At 62.3% G+C, this 21,775-nt stretch overlaps 1 protein-coding gene across 2 annotated transcripts in view; it reads left to right on the top strand.

Moving 5' to 3' along the window:
* Exd3 (exonuclease 3'-5' domain containing 3) overlaps positions 1–21,775 on the top strand; it is a 135,643-nt gene that overhangs the window by 107,856 nt on the left and 6,012 nt on the right. For both annotated transcript variants that reach the window (XM_090331034.1, XM_090331035.1), the window contains exons 18-19: positions 11,730–11,783; positions 11,924–12,055. In XM_090331034.1, the coding sequence (XP_090187160.1) occupies positions 11,730–11,783; positions 11,924–12,055 (186 nt within the window). The remainder of the gene's footprint in view (positions 1–11,729; positions 11,784–11,923; positions 12,056–21,775) is intronic.

Here is a 21,775-nt window from a genome sequence, read left to right as displayed (position 1 = left end):
ACAGCTCCTCACCTTCCTCCTCCACCTGTGCTCCATGACAGCTCCTCGCCTTCCTCCTCCTCCTCCTGTGCTCCATGATACCTCCTCACCTTCCTCCTCCTCCACCTGTGCTCCATGACAGCTCCTCGCCTTCCTCCTCCTCCACCTGTGCTCCATGATACCTACTCACCTTCCTCCTCCTCCACCTGTGCTCCATGACAGCTCCTCACCTTCCTCCTTCTCCACCTGTGCTCCATGACAGCTCCTCACCTTCCTCCTCCTCCACCTGTGCTCCATGACAGCTCCTCACCTTCCTCCTCCACCTGTGCTCCATGACAGCTCCTCACCTTCCTCCTCCACCTGTGCTCCATGACAGCTCCTCACCTTCCTCCTCCTCCACCTGTGCTCCATGACAGCTCCTCACCTTCCTCCTCCTCCACCTGTGCTCCATGACAGCTCCTCGCCTTCCTCCTCCTCCACCTGTGCTCCATGACAACTCCTCGCCTTCCTCCTCCTCCACCTGTACTCCATGACAGCTCCTCACCTTCCTCCTCCTCCACCTGTGCTCCATGACAGCTCCTCGCCTTCCTCCTCCTCCACCTGTGCTCCATGACAGCTCCTCACCTTCCTCCTCCTCCACCTGTGCTCCATGACAGCTGTTAACCTTCCTCCTCCTCCACCTGTGCTCCATGACTGCTCCTCACCTTCCTCCTCCACCACCTGTGCTCCATGACTGCTCCTCACCTTCCTCCTCCACGTGTGCTCCATGACAGCTCCTCACCTTCCTCCTCCTCCACCTGTGCTCCATGACAGCTCCTCGCCTTCCTCCTCCTCCACCTGTGCTCCATGACAGCTCCTCACCTTCCTCCTCCTCCACCTGTGCTACATGACAGCTCCTCACCTTCCTCCTCCTCCACCTGTGCTACATGACAGCTCTTCACCTTCCTCCTCCTCCATATGTGCTCCATGACAGCTCCTCACCTTCCTCCTCCTCCACCAGTGCTCCATGACAGCTCCTCACCTTCTTCCTCCTCCACCTGTGCTCCATGAAAGGTCCTCACCTTCCTCCTCCTCCTCCTGTGCTCCATGACAGCTCCTCAGCTTCCTCCTCCTCTACCTGTGCTCCATGACAGCTCCTCACCTTCCTCCTTCTCCACCTGTGCTCCATGACAGCTCCTTACCTTCCTTCTCCACCTGTGCTCCATGACAGCTCCTCACCTTCCTCCTCCTCCTCCTGTGCTCCATGAAAGCTCCTCACCTTCCTCCTACTCCACCTGTGCTCCATGACAGCACCTAACCTTCCTCCTCCTCCACCTGTGCTCCATGACAGCTCCTCACCTTCCTCCTCCTCCACCTGTGCTCCATGACAGCTCCTCACCTTCCTCCTCCACCTGTGCTCCAGGACAGCTCCTCACCTTCCTCCTCCTCCACCTGTGCTCCATGACACCTCCTCACCTTCGTCCTCCTCCACCTGTGCTCCATGACAACTTCTCACCTTCCTCCTCCTCCACCTGTGCTCCATGACAGCTCCTCACCTTCCTCCTCCTCCACCTCTGCTCCATGACAGCTCCTCACCTTCCTCCTCCTCCACCTGTGCTCCATGACAGCTCCTCACCTTCCTCCTCCACCTCTGCTCCATGACAGCTCCTCACCTTCCTCCTCTCCACCTGTGCTCCATGACAGCTCCTCACCTTCCTCCTCCTCCACCTGTGCTCCATGACAGCTCCTCACCTTCCTCTTCGTCCACCTGTGCTCCATGACAGCTCCTGACCCTCCTCCTCCTCCACTTGTGCTCCATGACAGCTCCTCACCTTCCTCCTCCTCCACCTGTGCTCCATGACACCTCCTCACCTTCCTCCTCCTCCACCTGTGCTCCATGACAGCTCCTCACCTTCCTCCTCCTCCACCTGTGCTCCATGACAGCTCCTCACCTTCCTCCTCCACCTGTGCTCCATGACAGCTCCTCGCCGTCCTCCTCCTCCACCTGTACTCCATGACAGCTCCTCGCCTTCCTCCTCCTCCACCTGTGCTCCATGACAGCTCCTCACCTTCCTCCTCCACCTGTGCTCCATGACAGCTCCTCACCTTCCTCCTCCTCCACCTGTGCTCCATGACAGCTCCTCACCTTCCTCCTCCACCTGTGCTCCATGACAGCTCCTCGCCTTCCTCCTCCTCCACCTGTGCTCCATGATACCTCCTCACCTTCCTCCTCCTCCACCTGTGCTCCATGACAGCTCCTCGCCTTCCTCCTCCTCCACCTGTGCTCCATGATACCTCCTCACCTTCCTCCTCCTCCACCTGTGCTCCATGACAGCTCCTCACCTTCCTCCTCCACCTGTGCTCCATGACAGCTCCTCACCTTCCTCCTCCACCTGTGCTCCATGACAGCTCCTCACCTTCCTCCTCCTCCACCTGTGCTCCATGACAGCTCCTCACCTACCTCCTCCACCTGTGCTCCATGACAGATCCTCACCTTCCTCCTCCTCCACCTGTGCTCCATGACAACTCCTCACCTTCCTCCTCCTCCACCTGTGCTCCATGACAGCTCCTCACCTTCCTCCTCCTCCACCTGTGCTCCATGACAGCTCCTCACCTTCCTCCTCCACCTGTGCTCCATGACAGCTCCTCACCTTCCTCCTCCTCCACCTGTGCTCCATGAGAGTTCCTCACCTTCCTCCTCCTCCACCCGTGCTCCATGACAGCTCCTCACCTTCCTCCTCCTCCACCTGTGCTCCATGACAGCTCCTCGCCTTCCTCCTCCTCCATCTGTGCTCCATGATACCTCCTCACCTTCCTCCTCCTCCACCTGTGCTCCATGACAGCTCCTCACCTTCCTTCTCCACCTGTGCTCCATGACAGATCCTCACCTTCCTCCTCCTCCACCTGTGCTCCATGACAGCTCCTCACCTTCCTCCTCCACCTGTGCTCCATGACAGCTCCTCGCCTTCCTCCTCCTCCACCTGTGCTCCATGATACCTCCTCACCTTCCTCCTCCTCCACCTGTGCTCCATGACAGCTCCTCGCCTTCCTCCTCCTCCACCTGTGCTCCATGATACCTCCTCACCTTCCTCCTCCTCCACCTGTGCTCCATGACAGCTCCTCACCTTCCTCCTTCTCCACCTGTGCTCCATGACAGCTCCTCACCTTCCTCCTCCTCCACCTGTGCTCCATGACAGCTCCTCACCTTCCTCCTCCACCTGTGCTCCATGACAGCTCCTCACCTTCCTCCTCCACCTGTGCTCCATGACAGCTCCTCACCTTCCTCCTCCTCCACCTGTGCTCCATGACAGCTCCTTACCTTCCTCCTCCTCCACCTGTGCTCCATGACAGCTCCTCGCCTTCCTCCTCCTCCACCTGTGCTCCATGACAACTCCTCACCTTCCTCCTCCTCCACCTGTGCTCCATGACAGCTCCTCGCCTTCCTCCTCCTCCACCTGTGCTCCATGACAGCTCCTCGCCTTCCTTCTCCTCCACCTGTGCTCCATGACAGCTCCTCACCTTCCTCCTCCTCCACCTGTGCTCCATGACAGCTCCTCACCTTCTTCCTCCTCCACCTGTGCTCCATGACTGCTCCTCACCTTCCTCCTCCTCCACCTGTGCTCCATGACTGCTCCTCACCTTCCTCCTCCACGTGTGCTCCATGACAGCTCCTCACCTTCCTCCTCCTCCACCTGTGCTCCATGACAGCTCCTCGCCTTCCTCCTCCTCCACCTGTGCTCCATGACAGCTCCTCACCTTCCTCCTCCTCCACCTGTGCTACATGACAGCTCCTCACCTTCCTCCTCCTCCACCTGTGCTACATGACAGCTCTTCACCTTCCTCCTCCTCCATATGTGCTCCATGACAGCTCCTCACCTTCCTCCTCCTCCACCTGTGCTCCATGACAGCTCCTCACCTTCTTCCTCCTCCACCTGTGCTCCATGAAAGGTCCTCACCTTCCTCCTCCTCCTCCTGTGCTCCATGACAGCTCCTCAGCTTCCTCCTCCTCCACCTGTGCTCCATGAAAGCTCCTCACCTTCCTCCTTCTCCACCTGTGCTCCATGACAGCTCCTTACCTTCCTTCTCCACCTGTGCTCCATGACAGCTCCTCACCTTCCTCCTCCTCCTCCTGTGCTCCATGAAAGCTCCTCACCTTCCTCCTACTCCACCTGTGCTCCATGACAGCACCTAACCTTCCTCCTCCTCCACCTGTGCTCCATGACAGCTCCTCACCTTCCTCCTCCTCCACCTGTGCTCCATGACAGCTCCTCACCTTCCTCCTCCACCTGTGCTCCAGGACAGCTCCTCACCTTCCTCCTCCTCCACCTGTGCTCCATGACACCTCCTCACCTTCGTCCTCCTCCACCTGTGCTCCATGACAGCTTCTCACCTTCCTCCTCCTCCACCTGTGCTCCATGACAGCTCCTCACCTTCCTCCTCCTCCACCTCTGCTCCCTGACAGCTCCTCACCTTCCTCCTCCTCCACCTGTGCTCCATGACAGCTCCTCACCTTCCTCCTCCACCTCTGCTCCATGACAACTCCTCACCTTCCTCCTCCTCCACCTGTGCTGCATGACAGCTCCTCACCTTCCTCCTCCTCCACCTGTGCTCCATGACAGCTCCTCACCTTCCTCTTCGTCCACCTGCGCTCCATGACAGCTCCTGACCCTCCTCCTCCTCCACTTGTGCTCCATGACAGCTCCTCACCTTCCTCCTCCTCCACCTGTGCTCCATGACAGCTCCTCACCTTCCTCCTCCTCCACCTGTGCTCCATGACAGCTCTTCACCTTCCTCCTCCACCTGTGCTCCATGACAGCTCCTCACCTTCCTCCTCCTCCACCTGTGCTCCATGACAGCTCCTCACCTTCCTCCTCCTCCACCTGTGCTCCATGACAGCTCCTCACCTTCCTCCTCCTCCACCTGTGCTCCATGACTGCTCCTCACCTTCCTCCTCCTCCACCTGTGCTCCATGACACCTCCTCACCTTCCTCCTCCTCCACCTGTGCTCCATGACAGCTCCTCACCTTCCTCCTCCTCCACCTGTGTTCCATGACAGCTCCTCACCTTCCTCCTCCTCCACCTGTGCTCCATGACAGCTCCTCACCTTCCTCCTCTCCACCTGTGCTCCATGACAGCTCCTCACCTTCCTCCTCCTCCACCTGTGCTCCATGACAGCTCCTCACCTTCCTCTTCCACCTGTGCTCCATGACAGCTCCTCACCTTCCTCCTCCTCCACCTGTGCTCCTTGACAGCTCCTCACCTTCCTCCTCCTCCACCTGTGCTCCATGACACCTCCTCACCTTCCTTCTCCTCCACCTGTGCTCCATGACAGCTCCTCACCTTCCTCCTCCTCCACCTGTGCTCCATGACAGCTCCTCACCTTCCTCCTCCTCCACCTGTGCTCCATGACAGCTCTTCACCTTCCTCCTCCACCTGTGCTCCATGACAGCTCCTCACCTTCCTCCTCCTCCACCTGTGCTCCATGACAGCTCCTCACCTTCCTCCTCCACCTGTGCTCCATGACAGCTCCTCACCTTCCTCCTCCTCCACCTGTGCTCCATGACAGCTCATCCCCTTCCTCCTTCTCCACCTGTGCTCCATGACAGCTCCTCACCTTCCTCCTCCTCCACCTGTGCTCCATGACAGCTCCTCACCTTCCTCCTCCTCCACCTGTGCTCCATGACAGCTCCTCACCTTCCTCCTCCACCTGTGCTCCAGGACAGCTCCTCACCTTCCTCCTCCTCCACCTGTGCTCCATGACAGGTCCTCACCTTCCTCTTCTTCCACCTGTTCTCCATGACAGCTCCTGACCTTCCTCCTCCTCCACCTGTGCTCCATGACAGCTCCTCACCTTCCTCCTCCTCCACCTGTGCTCCATGACAGCTCCTCACCTTCCTCCTCCTCCACCTGTGCTCCATGACAGCTCCTCACCTTCCTCCTTCTCCACCTGTGCTCCATGAAAGCTCCTCACCTTCCTCTTCCACCTGTGCTCTATGAGAGCTCCTCACCTTCCTCCTCTTCCACCTGTGCTCCATGACAGCTCCTCACCTTCCTCCTCCTCCACCTGTGCTCCATGACAGCTCCTCACCTTCCTCCTCTTCCACCTGTGCTCCATGACACCTCCTCACCTTCCTCCTCCTCCACCTGTGCTCCATGACAGCTCCTCACCTTCCTCCCCCTCCACCTGTGCTCCATGACAGCTCCTCACCTTCCTCCTCCTCCACCTGTGCTCCATGACAGCTCTTCACCTTCCTCCTCCACCTGTGCTCCATGACAGCTCCTCACCTTCCTCCTCCTCCACCTATGCTCCATGACATGTCCTCACCTTCCTCCTCCTCCACCTGTGCTCCATGACAGCTCCTCACCATCCTCCTCCTCCACCTGTGCTCCATGACAGCTCCTCACCTTCCTCCTCCTCCACCTGTGCTCCATGACACCTCCTCACCTTCCTCCTCCTCCACCTGTGCTCCATGACAGCTCCTCACCTTCCTCCTTCTCTACCTGTGCTCGATGTCAGCTCCTCACCTTCCTCTTCCTCCACCTGTGCTCCATGACAGCTCCTCACCTTCCTCCTTCTCCATCTGTGCTCGATGTCAGCTCCTCACCTTCCTCTTCCTCCACCTGTGCTCCATGACAGCTCCTCACCTTCCTCCTTCTCCACCTGTGCTCCATGACAGCTCCTCACCTTCCTCTTCCTCCACCTGTGCTCCATGACTGCTCCTCACCTTCCTCCTGCTCCACCTGTGCTCCATGACTGCTCCTCACCTTCCTCCTGCTCCACCTGTGCTCCATGACTGCTCCTCACCTTCCTCCTCCACCTGTGCTCCATGACTGCTCCTCACCTTCCTCCTCCTCCACCTGTGCTCCATGACAGCTCCTCACCTTCCTCTTCCTCCACCTCTGCTCCATGACAGCTCCTCACCTTCCTCCTCCTCCACGTGTGTTCCATGACAGCTCCTCACCTTCCTCCTCCTCCACCAGTGTTCCATGACAGCTCCTCACCTTCCTCCTCCTCCACCTGTGCTCCATGACACCTCCTCACCTTCCTCCTCCTCCACCTGTGCTCCATGACAGCTCCTCACCTTCCTCCTCCTCCACCTGTGCTCCATGACAGCTCCTCACCTTCCTCCTCCACCTGTGCTCCATGACAGCTCCTCACCTTCCTCCTGCTCCACCTGTGCTCCATGACAGCTCCTCACCTTCCTCCTCCTCCACCTGTGCTCCATGACAGCTCCTCACCTTCCTCCTCCACCTGTGCTCCATGACAGCTCCTCACCTTCCTCCTCCTCCACCTGTGCTCCATGACAGCTCCTCACCTTCCTCCTCCTCCACCTGTGCTCCATGACAGCTCCTCACCTTCCTCCTCCTCCACCTGTGCTCCATGACAGCTCCCCACCTTCCTCCTCCACCTGTGCTCCATGACAGCTCCTCACCTTCCTCCTCCACCTGTGATCCATGACAGCTCCTCACCTTCCTCCCCCACACCAGCCCCTCAGCTTCCCTGTCCCCGCTGGGCAGCGGGGATGCAGAGCCAGGCATGTGGACATGATGCCACACTAGGTCTGCTGTCGTCCACCTGATCACACATGTCTCATAGTTTGGAGAGGAAACACTGGGAATCCACTGTTCAGGGCTGTCAGGTGCCACAGGCCTAGCTCTCTAGAGGTTATATTACCTCCGTCCTCCTCCTCCTCCTCTTCCTCTTCCTCCTCCTTCTGCTCCTCCTCCTCCTCTAGAGGCTATGGGGCCTTCCTCCTACTCCTCCTCCTACTCCTCCTTCTCCTCCTCCTCTAGAGGCTTTGGGGCCTTCCTCCTCCTCCTCTTCCTCCTCTTCCTCCTATTCCTCATCCTCTTCCTCCTCCTCCTTCTGAGGCTGTGGAATCCCCCCCTCCTCCTCTTGAGGCTGTGGGACGTCCCTCCTCCTCTTCCTCCTCCCCCTCCTCCTCTTCCTCCTAATCTTCCTGTTCTCCTCCTCCTTTCCTCTACAAGTGGTGGAACCTCCCTAGTCCTCCTCCTGTAGAGGCTGTGGAACCACCCTCTTGCTCCTCCTCCTCCTTTTCCTCCTCCTCCTCCTCCTCTGGAGGCTGTGGATCCTCCCTCTTCCTCCTCCTCCTGTAGAGGCTGTGGATCCTCCCTCTTCCTCCTCCTCCTGTAGAGGCTGTGGATCCTCCCTCTTGCTCCTCCTCCTCCTTTTCCTCCTCCTCCTCCTCCTGTAGAGGCTGTGGATCCTCCCTCTTCCTCCTCCTCCTCCTCCTTCTCCTCTAGAGGCTGTGGATCCTCCCTCTTCCTCCTCCTCTTCCTCTTCCTCCTCCTCCTGCCCCTCTCCTCCTCCTGCTCCTCCTCCTCCTCCTCCTCCTCTAGAGGCTCTGGAACCTTCCTCCGTTCCTGCTCCTCTGATCTCTGGCGGCCCCTGGGTTCTGTGCCCGTGGCCCCTGCCTGGGGTCTTCCACCCCTGCTCGTGCCCACTTCCTCACAGGCTAGCCCTTGGCCTTCAGCAGCGTTCTGCCACTGTAAGGAAATCATTGAGGCAGGCTATTTATTTAGGTCACTGTTAGGAGGTTGAGGTTCTCACGCAGGTGCACTGTGGATGGCCTCTGGATTCCCGTGCTGGCAGGACTGGGTGGGGTGAGCCTGAGCCCAGCACCAGGGAGCAGAGAGGACGCTGGGTGGGCCAGGCTGGGGCCGGCCCCGTCTCAGAGCCCGCCAGGGCTCACAGCGCCTCCCACAGACCAGCGCACTCCTACCAGCACCCCCACGCAGAAGAGCAGGCCCTCTGGGGTGCCACTACACCACCTCCCAGCCCAGGGGCCCCATCCCCTCCAGGTCATGCTCGTCCTGCTCAGGGCAGTAGGACCGGGACTCACTGGGAAGCCACTGTGCCTAGAAGGTGTGGACTGAGCGGGAGGCCAGCGGCCTGGGTCGAGGGCAGGGCTCCCCCCGGTGGTCGGGTCGGGGAAACCTGGTCAGTTTTGTCCAGAAGCATAGGTCACGCCCACTCCCTGGCAGGCAGGTGTTGGATAGGCCCAGCCTGGCCCACGTCGTCCTGAAAACACGTTCGCAGATGTACTTACGGTACCATTAGCCAGCCTTAATGCAGATGGTCTAATAGTTGACCTGAGTTCCTTTGAGGCCCAGGATAATCCCATAATCCCACGAGCTTTAAAAGAAAGGCTGGGCCAGGCAGCGCCCTGGCTTCTCGGCAGGCAGAGATGGAGAAAGAGCAGCTCAAGGCCAGTCCGAGCAAACTCCATCCGCAGTTTGGGTGTGGTGAGACAACGCTTACTCCAGCAGTGTAGGCCATAGGAAGGAGGACTGGAATGTGATGTCAGCCCCACTCAAAACCGAGGCCGAGCCTAATGCCGGCGGCTCACACCTGCAACCCTGGCTCCTTGGTGGGCTGAGGTTTGATTAGCACAGTTCAGAGCCAGCCCAGGCAGAAAAGTCTGTGAGATAATTATCTCACCTAAGCACCAAAAAGTCAGAAGCAGAGCTGGGGTTCAAGTAGAGTTCTCTTCACGAGCAAAAAAGCTCAAGGACAAGTGCCCAAGCCCTGCATTCAGACCCCATCTGGTCTTGCGCTGCCTGATCCACAGAAGCACTCTGCTTCAGTGCCCCATCTGTCTGGGCTGCGGGGGGCCTGCGCATGCTCAGGTTGACGTTGGCAGGTGTAGCGTCCGTGACGGCTTTGGGAATGCAGCTGGTGTCCGTGCTGTCCTGGGCAAGTCTGCTTTCTGCTGGGTTGGTTCTGCTTTTTGTTGGGTTTCCCTGAGCTCCTGATCCGGCTGGAGTTCTTCCACTTTGAGCCATAGCACCACTTCCTATTTTCTGGTGGTTAGTTGGAGATAAAAGTCTCATGGTAAGCTGGGCGCAGTGGCTCTCGCCTGTCATCCTAGCTACTCAGGAGGCTGAGATCTGAGGATCAAGGTTCAAAGCCAGCCCAGGCACTAAAAGACCATGAGACTCTTATCTCCAATTAACCACTAGAAACCTGGAAGTGGGGCTGTGGCCCTAAGGGTAGGGAGGTAGCCTTGAGCTGAAGAGCTCAGGGACAGCACCCAGGCCCAGAGTCAAAAAAAAAAAAAGTCTCATAGAAATGGCACTGTGCCTCAGAGTGGTGGAGCACTAACCCTGCGTGAAAGAGTTCAGAGACAGTACCCAGGCCCTGAGTTCCAGCCCCATGAAGGACCAAAAGAAAACCTTTCGCTGGGCACTTGTGGCCACCCTGGCTACCCAGGGGGCCGAGATCTGAGGATCTCAGTTCAAGCAGCAAAGTCTGCGAGACTCTCATCTCCAGTCAACCACCAGAAAAACAGAAGCAGTGCTATGGATCAAAATGGTAAAGCTCCAGCCTTGAGCAAAAGAGCTCAAGGACAGTGTCCAGGCCCTGAATTTAAGCCCCAGCAACAAAAAGTCTCCCGGGGACTTCTCTGCCCAGGCTGGCTTTGATCTGTGGTCCTCAGATCTCAGCCTTCTGAGTAGCTAGGGTTGTAGGCATGAGCCACTGGTGTCCAGCTGAGATTTCCCTCCTTTTTAAGGTTAATATTCCAGAGTATGGTTACACCAAATTGTGTATTTCTCATGTTCTGAACACTCGCATGGGCTCCCTCCTGTGGCTGTGGTGAAGAATGCTGCCAGAAGGGGCCCGGAGCCTGGCCGGGTGTCAGAGTGCTCGCCTAGCATGCGTGAAGCCCTGGGTTCCATTCCTCAGCACCTCATACACAGGGAGGGGGGGGGGGGGAAGCCAGAAGTGCTATGACTCAAGTGGTAGAGTGCTAGACTTGAGGAAAGCCCAAGGACAGTGCTCAGACCCTGAATTCAATCTCAGCCTGGCCAAGAAAACCAAATTCTTCCAGGAACAGGGGTGCAAAGCTGTCTCCTCTTCTGGTTTTGTGGGGTATGTGCCTGGACGACAAACACTGCGGTCTTAAGGTAATACAGCATTTAAGGCTTTGAGAAGCGGCCACTGCCACTTCCTATGGCAGCTGCCGTTCTGCTCTGTGAACCCACAGCGGGAGTGAGGGCGCGTTCTCCATCCTTCCTCACAGATGCCCCTGATGGAGGTGAGGCCAGGGCGGTTTGCCTCTCCGTGACAACCATGATGTTCTGCATCTTCTGTGCACTTCTGGCTGTCAGGGCATCTTTACACGAAGGTCCACCCAAGTCTCTGTCCTTTAGAAATCCTTATTATTGAATCGTAGCACTCTTTATACATCCTACAAGTTATTTTTCCAAGCTGGGCACTGGTGGCTCATCCTGTAATGCTAACTATGCAGGAGCCTGAGATCTGAGGATCACAGTTCAAAGCCAGCCTGGGCAGGGAAGTTCTCGAGACTCTCGTCTCCAATTAACTATCAGAAGTGGCGCTGTGGCTCAAAGTAGTAGAGCACTAGCCTTGGGCAGAAAAGCTCAGGGACAGTGCCCAGGTCTGGAGTCCAGACCCCACAGCAGTGGGGTGGGTGTAGTTTGAATTTTTCATCTGCTCCCTCGAGGTAAGCCATGGCTTTGTTGTGTTCTCGTGTCTCTTAGAGAACACTTCCTCTCTATTTCATTTTCTTCGAGGTGCTAGTAGAGTTTGTGTTCGTGATTACATGGAAAACTGGCGTCGCTCCAGGCTGCATCCCTGAAACGAGATGGTGTCCAGGAGGGGAGACTCCAGGGGCCACCTGGTGCCACGTGACCCCCAGGGACACCGTGCCAGGAGGGAGCCTGTGAGCAGGGCAGCACTCTCAGCCATGCCCCCACACTCACCGTGCCGGTCTCTTTCCACACAGGTGGCCAGGCAAGAAGGACGGGTCATCCTGACCTCAGGGACACCTTACCACAAGGTGAGGGCCACTGGCCATTCCCCTGCCACCCTGGGGCCCAGTCCAGGACCCTGCCCCACACCGCTCCCCTCTCCAGGCCTGCCTGGGTGCGTGATGGGAGAGGGATGCCATCCCAGCACTCAGTGGCCACGTCTTTGTAGCTCCGGGCACAAGTAGGGGCTGGGCGCTGCCTGTCCGTCAACTGCTCACTGAGGGCCCAGCTGCAGGCCCGGGCTGTGCTCCAGCACTTCAACATCCGTGTCACCCATGCCGACATCTTCAGCCGCTGCCAGGTGAGGCCTGAGTGCCCAGGGCTGGTCATGAGGGGGGGCGGCTGGGCTGCACCTCTGAGGCAGGCCAGGACGGGGGCCTGGACAGTGGTGGACACAGGGACAAGTGGTGCCCTCGCGCTCCTGCCCAGGGCAGTGCCCTGAGCAGCGTCTCTACTCCCCACCCCTCACCGGAGCCCATTTCCTAGTGGGGCCATGGCTGCCACTAGAGTTGCCGGTGCTGTATCCCCCACCCACCCCCGGGGAGTGGGGCAGAGGAGGCTGCGGCCGGCATGGAGCCAGCCCAGGAGTCCCAGGTGACGCACCGTGCAGAGGAAGCAGCCTTTTGGTATTTGTTTGCACACCACCCTCCCAAGGAGAGTCCGTCTGGAGGCCAGTGCTGGCCCTGCCCGGCGCTGGCGAGGAAGAACGACCTCGCCCGCCACTCCGGGCCTCGCACCCACCCCCACCCCCGCCTGCCTTTCTGCCTGCGATGCTGTGTGGGGCATCTTCCCTGGGGCTGCACTTCCCTGGGGGAGGAAGTGCGCGGGGGGGGGGGGGGGGCCTCTTCCTTTGGTGCTGAGCTCTGGGGCACAGGAACCACGTCCTCTCTTTGTCTGTGCTCTGCCAGGCAAGTGCTGTAAAGACCCCAGGATGTCCGGACGCCTGGGGAGGCGTTTTAATGAGCATTTCAGAGCCTTGGCGGCTGCATTTTCTCGAGAAAACAGGAAGTGGGGTAGTGGAGGAAACCACTAATCCAGCGCAGCCTCCTGTGGACTGCAGAGGCGCCTGCTGCTGCCAGGGCGCCTGCAGACCTGTGAGGAGTCCCGGGAAGGGAGGCAGCCCGGCAGCGCTGGTGGAGAGCTGGTGTCAGGAGGGAGCCTTGACCGGGCCAGCAAGGGCCGGGCTCTCTAGAACGCAGGACTGGCATAGGAGAGGAGGACTGTGGGTCCCGAGGGCCCAGGCCCCAGCCCTGAGACATGGACTCCTCCACCAGCGCCCATGCAGGGCCCAGCCTTGGGGCACAGCACATTTCAAAGCCTGGTCTGAGAGAAGGGCACCAGAGCAGGGCAGATGGGTTGGGCTGGCCCTAGTGGCAAAGGCTGTTGAAGCACTCAGCCATGTGCACAAAACCCAGAAGCCACAAGCAAGTGTGAGAGGCCAAGTGGGGAGGGCTTGCAGAGCTGAGTGCAGGGGTGAGGAGGGAGGGCTTGCAGAGCTGAGTGCAGGGGTGAGGAGGGAGGGCTTGCAGAGCTGGGCGCAGGCGTGAGGAGGGAGGGCTTGCAGAGCTGAGTGCAGGGGTGAGGAGGGAGGGCTTGCAGAGCTGGGTGCAGGGGTGAGGAGGGAGGGCTTGCAGAGCTGGGTGCAGGGGTGAGGAGGGAGGGCTTGCAGAGCTGAGTGCAGGGGTGAGGAGGGAGGGCTTGCAGAGCTGGGTGCAGGGGTGAGGAGGGAAGGCTTGCAGAGCTGGGCGCAGGCGTGAGGAGGGAGGGCTTGCAGAGCTGGGCGCAGGGGTGAGGAGGGAGGGCTTACTGGAGCTAGGGGCAGGGGTGAGGAGGGAGGGCTTGCAGAGCTGGGCGCAGGGGTGAGGAGGGAGGGCTTGCAGAGCTGGGCGCAGGGGTGAGGAGGGAGGGCTTGCAGAGCTGGGCTCAGGGGTGAGGAGGGAGGGCTTACAGAGCTGGGTGCAGGGGTGAGGAGGGAGGGCTTGCAGAGCTGGGCGCAGGGGTGAGGAGGGAGGGCTTACTGGAGCTAGGGGCAGGGGTGAGGAGGGAGGGCTTACTGGAGCTAGGGGCAGGGGTGAGGAGGGAGGGCTTGCAGAGCTGGGCTCAGGGGTGAGGAGGGAGGGCTTACAGAGCTGGGTGCAGGGGTGAGGAGGGAGGGCTTGCAGAGCTGGGCGCAGGGGTGAGGAGGGAGGGCTTACTGGAGGGCTTACTGGAGCTAGGGGCAGGGGTGAGGAGGGAGGGCTTACTGGAGCTAGGGGCAGGGGTGAGGAGGGAGGGCTTGCAGGAGCTGGGCGCAGGGGTGAAGAGGGAGGGTTTGCAGAGCTAGGGGCAGGGGTGAGGAGGGAGGGCTTGCAGGAGCTGGGTGCAGGGGTGAAGAGGGAGGGTTTGCAGAGCTGAGTGCAGGGGTGAGGAGAGAGGGCTTGCAGAGCTGAGTGCAGGGGTGAGGAGGGAGGGCTTACTTGAGCTAGGGGCAGGGGTGGGGAGTGTGGAGAGGCTCTCGGGTCTCAGGAATCAGGCCACCTGGCCTCACGGGCCTGTGTGTGCCCAGCTTGGCCCTGGCCCGCTCCTAGAGGCTGGAAGGCACCACGTCCGCCCTCCGGGGGCTGGAACAGAATTGGTGGTGAGGTGCACTTCTCCCCACGTGAGCATGCTACTCCACCTGCCTGCAGACGTGGCTCTGCCCCGGGGCCACTGGACGGGAGGGGAGGACCGGGAGGCCAGAGCCCTTGGACCCTTCCCTGCCCTAGCCAGGCCAGAGCTGGCCGTGTCCCTGGAGGCCACCACCAGCTGAGTCCGGGTCCCTTGTCTTCTGCTCTGGGTGCAGTCCCTGACCCCTGAGGCTGGGCCAGGGCAGCGGGCAGCCTCAGGCAGCACAGGAGCCCTGGGGCTTCTCTTGGTCCACGAGCCAGGGGTAAGGGTCAGCTTCAAGGAGTCCCTTCTTGAGGACAGAGAGAGACACATGGGAGAGCCAAGCAGAGGCCACGTCACACCCAGATGGGTCACAAGGAAGCACTGGGGGAACACTATGAGGGGAGGATGAGGGTCCACCCTGAGAACAAGGAGAGACGTCCACCAAGGACGAGGATGAGGAGAGATGTCCACCGAAGATGAGGAGAGACGTCCACCCTGAGGAGAGGGAGAGATATCCACCCTGAGGACAAGGAGAGACGTCCACTGAGGATGAGGATGAGGAGAGACGTCCACCGAGGATGAGGATGAGGAGAGACGTCCACCGAGGACGAGGATGAGGAGAGACGTCCACTGAGGACGAGGAGAGACGTCCACTGAGGACGAGGATGAGGAGAGACGTCCACTGAGGATGAGGATGAGGAGAGACGTCCACCGAGGACGAGGATGAGGAGAGACGTCCACTGAGGACGAGGAGAGACGTCCACTGAGGACGAGGATGAGGAGAGACGTCCACTGAGGACGAGGATGAGGAGAGACGTCCACTGAGGACGAGGATGAGGAGAGACGTCCACTGAGGATGAGGAGAGACGTCCACTGAGGACGAGGAGAGACGTCCACTGAGGACGAGGATGAGGAGAGACGTCCACCGAGGATGAGGATGAGGAGAGACGTCCACCGAGGACGAGGACGAGGAGAGACGTCCACTGAGGACGAGGAGAGACGTCCACTGAGGATGAGGAGAGACGTCCACCGAGGACGAGGATGAGGAGAGACGTCCACTGAGGACAAGGAGAGACGTCCACTGAGGACGAGGATGAGGAGAGACGTCCACTGAGGATGAGGATGAGGAGAGACGTCCACCGAGGACGAGGATGAGGAGAGACGTCCACCGAGGACGAGGACGAGGAGAGACGTCCACTGAGGACGAGGAGAGACGTCCACTGAGGATGAGGAGAGACGTCCACCGAGGACGAGGATGAGGAGAGACGTCCACTGAGGACAAGGAGAGACGTCCACTGAGGATGAGGATGAGGAGAGACGTCCACCGAGGACGAGGATGAGGAGAGACGTCCACTGAGGACGAGGAGAGACGTCCACTGAGGACGAGGATGAGGAGAGACGTCCACCGAGGACGAGGATGAGGAGAGACGTCCACCGAGGACGAGGATGAGGAGAGACGTCCACCGAGGACGAGGATGAGGAGAGACGTCCACTGAGGATGAGGAGAGACGTCCACTGAGGATGAGGACGAGGAGAGACGTCCACTGAGGACGAGGACGAGGAGAGACGTCCACTGAGGACGAGGAGAGACGTCACTGAGGACGAGGACGAGGAGAGACGTCCACTGAGGATGAGGACGAGGAGAGACGTCCACTGAGGATGAGGAGAGACGTCCACTGAGGATGAGGATGAGGAGAGACGTCCACTGAGGACGAGGATGAGGAGAGACGTCCACTGAGGATGAGGATGAGGAGAGACGTCCACTGAGGATGAGGATGAGGAGAGACGTCCACTGAGGATGAGGAGAGATGTCCACTGAGGATGAGGATGAGCAGAGACGTCCACTGAGGATGAGGAGAGACGTCCACTGAGGACGAGGAGAGACGTCCATTGATGATGAGGAGAGACGTCCACTGAGGATGAGGAGAGACGTCCACTGAGGACGAGGATGAGGAGAGACGTCCACTGAGGATGAGGATGAGGAGAGACGTCCACTGAGGATGAGGAGAGATGTCCACTGAGGATGAGGATGAGCAGAGACGTCCACTGAGGACGAGGAGAGACGTCCATTGATGATGAGGAGAGACGTCCACTGAGGATGAGGAGAGACGTCCACTGAGGATGAGGATGAGGAGAGACGTCCACTGAGGATGAGGAGAGATGTCCACTGAGGACGAGGAGAGACGTCCATTGATGATGAGAGACGTCCACTGAGGATGAGGAGAGACGTCCACTGAGGATGAGGACGAGGAGAGACGTCCACCATGAGGATGAGGAGAGACGTCCACTGAGGATGAGGTTACTGACCACTCCTCCACCAAAGGAAATTGCCACGTGCTGTCCACCATGGGAAAATACTTTATCAAAGAAATTTGAGTTTTAAAAAAGAAAAACAACCTAAACATGGACCCTGACCCGACTGGGCGCTGTGGCTATTTTTACTGTCCCTCTGGTCCCTTGCCACGCCGAGAGAGGCTGCAGCTCTGTGAGGGCCTGTCGTAGAACAGTGACATCAAGGCCTCCGATGTCCCTGGAGGCCGGAGGTCCACGTCGGGCCCTGCACAGGGCCGCCGCGCTGTCCTGCGCAGTCGGACGGCCGAGGGAGGCAGGCTTTGTCCCTGAGCCCCAGGCCACAGTGCAGCTGCTGTGGCTCAGGGTCTCTGGCAATGCCCAGGACCAGGGTCCAGCCATCTGCCCGGCCCCTCTGGGGGTTTGGCCTAGACTCCCCACACTGCCAGCCAGTCCACGGACCCCCCGCCCTTTGCCGGCCCGCCCCATGCCCTCTCCCACAGGGGGCACAGGAGAGCCTGAGGCAGAGGTGCTGGGAGCAGGCAGGCTCCTGGCACTCGGCCAGGGCGCAGGTAACACAGCCACTTCAGATCTTCCAGATCTCGTGCTGAGTTCCAACCTGAGCCTGCCCTGGGTCTCACCAGGGACCTCCAGGAGGCGGACTGCCCCAGCTCCAGGGCCAGGACCTGCCAGCTCTGCTGGCCTGGCCCCCAAGGGCTTCAGCACCCGGAGCCCAAGACAGCCGCCAGGCAGCCTCCCCCCGCAGGAGCCCAGCCTCCCCGTGGGCCAGGTTCTGACTCTGAGACTGTCCTCTGAGACTCCTTTGGCCAGCACCAGTGTGGAGGAAACCCTTGCTCACCCTTACTGAGGGCAGGTCCTCCTGGGCCTCTGCCAGGCCCCGGCTCTGCCCCCAGGATCCAGTCCTCCCAGCTCCTGCTCCCCCTCAACTCCCCCAACCCCCGCTCCCTTCCTTTACCCAGCTTCTGCCTCTTACTCCCTGTGGCAGTCCTGCCTCTCCCACAGTGCCGGAGGCAGGCCGTGCACCCCCCCCCCCCCAGTCCCCGGGGCAAGGGCCCCTTTGAGCACAGCCGTGGGTCTGTGCGCTACGGGAGCCTCCGGCTGTTGCCCTGACCGAACGCTGGGCCCTAGTGACCAGTGTCCGTCAGTCGCCTGGGCAGCCACAGTTCCAACTTAAGCCTCAGAGCCGGGGGGTGGGGGGGGTGGGGGGTCGGAGACCAGAGGTTCTGAGAGTGACAGCCGCCATCCTGGACCACGGGCCAGGCTGGGGTCTGGCTGCGCTGTGGCCACGGGCAGTGAGTGGGGGCCCCACCAGTGCTGCTTCAAACACGTCAGCACTAGCTGGGGGGGCTGGGGATGGCGCTCTGTCTGGGCGCCGTCCCTGCGCCCCTTTTGCTCAAGGCTGGCTCTCGGCCACCTGGCGCCACAGCTCTCTTCCCAGTGCTCTGGTGGTTCACTGGAGATGAGGATCCGGGGACTTTACTGCCCAGGCCGCTCCGGACGCTGGTCCTGGAGCCCAGCCTCTGAGGGACCCCGCGCAGTCCAGTTCTGACGGCTCCAGACTGGCACCGGCGGAGCTGGACGGAGAGTGAGGGGCAGCCGAGCAGGGCTGGGGGCCCTGGGGTGGCAGGAAGGGGCGTGGGGAATGAGCCGGTGAGCGCCAGGCCCTCCGGAGGGCTCCGGCCTTCAGGACCGCAGTCTGGGGCTGGGCGGCCTGGGGGGCCGCGTCCCCAGCTCCACGAGGCCCTGCGTTCCACTCCTAGTCCCGCGTGCACACAGCAAGCCCGAAGGAGCGCGGGGGCTCCAGTGGCGGAGCTGAGGCAGGGGGCTGAGTTCAGGCCCCGGGACTGGGGTCCCCTGTAGGTGCGGCTGCCCTGTCCCCTGGAGACCCCGCCAGCGCTGGACGCCCTCCGTGCAGCCTCCACTGGTGGGTGGGCCCACGGCAGGTGGTGCCCGTGGGGCGGCGGCCCTCCCTGCAGGTCCCCAGAGTGCCAGTCCCCTCCCCTCCCCCGTGTGTGCCCTCCCCCTCCCCCGTGTGTGCCCTCCTCCCCCGTGTGTGTGCCCTCCCCCTCCCCCGTGTGTGTGCCCTCCCCCTCCCCCCTCGTGGGTGCCCTCCCCCTTCCCCCGTGTGTGCCCTCCTCCCCCCTGTGTGCCCTCCTCCCCCGTGTGTGTGCCCTCCCCCTCCCCTCGTGGGTGCCCTCCCCCTTCCCCCCCGTGGGTGCCCTCCCCCCGTGTGTGCCCTCCTCCCCCCTGTGTGCCCTCCCCCGTGTGTGCCCTCCCCCTCCCCCCGTGTGTGCCCTCCCCCTTCCCCCCCGTGGTGCCCTCCCCCTCCCCCCGTGTGTGCCCTCCTCCCCTGTGTGTATGCCCTCCCCCTCCGCCCCCCCCCGCCCCTCCCGCAATGACCCGCTGTCCATGGACGCCCTGGGAGCCCGGCCAAGAGCCAAGTGGAGCTGTGGCCGTCGGGCGGGGCTGGGGCCGGGCTAGGCCGGGTTGGGGGCCGTCGGGGGGGCTGGGGCCGGGTTGGGGGCCGTCGGGCTGGGCGGGGCCGGGCTGGGCCGGGTTGGGGGCCGTCGGGCTGGGCGGGGCCGGGGTGGGGGCCGGCGGGCGGGGCCGGGGTGGGCGGGGCCGGGTTGGGGGCCGTCGGGCGGGGCCGGGGTGGGCGGGGCCGGGTTGGGCCGGGTTGGGGGCCGTCGGGCGGGGCCGGGTTGGGCCGGGTTGGGGGCCGTCTGGCTGGGCGGGGCCGGGTTGGGGGCCGTCGGGCGGGGCCGGGGTGGGCGGGGCCGGGGTGGGCCGGGTTGGGGGCCTTCGGGCGGGCCGGGGCCGGGCGGGGCCGGGTTGGGGGCCGTCGGGCTGGGCGGGGCCGGGTTGGGGGCCGTCGGGCGGGGCCGGGGTGGGCGGGGCCGGGCGGGGCCGGGTTGGGGGCCGTCGGGCGGGGCCGGGGTGGGCGGGGCCGGGGTGGGCCGGGTTGGGGGCCGTCGGGCGGGGCGGGGCCGGGCTGGGCCGGGTTGGGGGCCGTCGGGCGGGGCGGGGCCGGGCTGGGCCGGGTTGGGGGCCGTCGGGCGGGGCCGGGGCCGGGCGGGGCGGGGTTGGGGGCCGTCGGGCGGGGCGGGGCCGGGTTGGGGGCCGTCGGGCGGGGCGGGGCCGGGCTGGGCCCGGTTGGGGGCCGTCGGGCGGGGCCGGGGCGGGCGGGAAGGCGGCGGGGCCGTTTGCTTTTGAATCCGCCGGGCTTCCTGAGTGGCTTTCAAAGGCGACGACGGGCGGGGTGGGGAGGGCGGGGGCGGAGGGGAGGGGAGGAGGAGGGGGAGGGGGATGGAGGGCGGGGCCGTTCCCAGCGCCCGCCGCCCCGCCCCTCCCCCGCTTTCCCACGCGCCCGGCCCGGCGCGTTCTCACGGCCGCCGCCCCTCCCCCGCCTGGGAACGCGGCCCGCGGGGGGCGGAGGGGGCGGAGGGGGGCGGGCAGGGCGGGGAGGACGGGGAGGGAGGCGCCCTGGCGGCCGGGTGGAAGGGGCCCCAGCGATGGGGCGGCGCCTGACTCCTGAGCCTCGGTGTGGCCTGGACCCGAGTCACGTGGAAGGGGAGCGGAGGGGGCCCGGCCAGCGCGGGTCCTCCAGGCCCAGGGTCCTCCCGGTCCTCCATGTCTTCCAGGCCCAGGGTCCTCCAGGTCCTCCATGTCTTCCAGGCCCAGGGTCCTCCCAGTCCTCCAGGTCCTCCAGGCCCAGGGTCCTCCCGGTCCTCCATGTCCTCCAGGCCCAGGGTCCTCCAGGTCCTCCGGGTCCTCCAGGCCCAGGGTCCTCCGGGGTCCTCCGGGCCAGGCTGCCGCCCCGCCTGCCCTGGAACCAGCACTGGGCTCTTGCCTCCCACCCGCCGCCATCCCATCTCCGGGTCTTAGCAATACAAATGCAGACCTGGTAAATGTGAATTTCTAAAATCATCTTTCACAACTCAGGGTCAAGCCTTGGAGCAGGGCTGGGGCCGCGACAGGCTATTGCCAGAACTATGGCTGTGAACTGGCCAGCTGCCCAGGCCTGGGGAGCAGCCAGATGCCCCCCAAGGCCGTGTCCACTCGGGCTAGGGCTATGACCGGCTCAGTGGACAGGCTACATGCCCAAGTCCTTGGGTTCTGTCCCCAACAACAAGAGAAAAGGTGATCTCAGGTCTCTCTCTGGGTACTGCTGAGACATCCCAGTCACACACCACGGCCTACTTGGGCTTGGACCCCAGGGCCCCCCTCCAGCTCCACCTCTCCTTTGGGAAGTGGGGGGGCTGGGGCGCAGCAGACCCTGACCCTCCAGGGACCCTCATGGTGGGGGGAAAGACCCCTTAGGCCCCTCCCCCACTTGTCTGTGCAGACATTGTCCAGGCTGCACAAAGGGTCCAGCCAGGCAGTTGGGGGAGGGACTGAGCCGTGGGAACTGCCCTTCCTGGGGCAGGGGCCACAGGGCAGAGCCCTGCCAGGTCTGCCATCCTCAGACACAGGCTTCAGGCTCCCTCCCTGGACTGGGGTGGAGGCCACCAGGAAAGAGGGGACAGCATGTGATAGGAAAGCAGCATCACTAGGTTGCAAAAATGTCCCAAGCCAGAGCCTCCTGTGCAGTGCAGCCCACAGCCCTCTGCCCACCCCCGACCTGCCACCAGGGAAAGTCGCAGCCATGTTTTCCAGACACAGTGCTTGGCCAGCTTGGAGCAGGCTGTCAGAGCTGGCAAGCCAAGATCCCCTCCTAGTAAGAAACTCAGGTGACCCTGAGGGCAGGCACGGGGGGTGGGGGGCAGCGTGGCAGAATGGGAGAACGAGGTGTGAAGCAGACCCAGGCTGTGGCGGGCTAATTGCTTCCTCCTAGGCCCAGTGCTGCGTCTCACAAGGTGTCAGGGGACACCTCTGGCCTGACACCATATGTCAGAAAGCTGCTGGGGGCAGGTCAGAATGGACAAACCAGGCTAGCATCACAGCCCGCCAAATGCCCGGTCAGTATCCTGGGAACAGGCGCGCCGGGAGCCCATCGCCTGCCCGAGGGGGCACAGCCCTTGCCAGGCAGGGCAGGTGTGTCCTGTGTGGGAGGGGCTGGGTGATCTTCCATGGGCGCAGGTGA

This window comes from Megascapheus bottae, chromosome 3 (assembly GCF_031878675.1).
Source record: "Megascapheus bottae isolate mThoBot1 chromosome 3, mThoBot2.hap1, whole genome shotgun sequence".
Lineage (NCBI taxonomy): Eukaryota > Metazoa > Chordata > Mammalia > Rodentia > Geomyidae > Megascapheus > Megascapheus bottae.
Note: the sequence above shows the minus strand (reverse complement) of the source record. Positions and strands in the feature narration are given on the sequence as shown.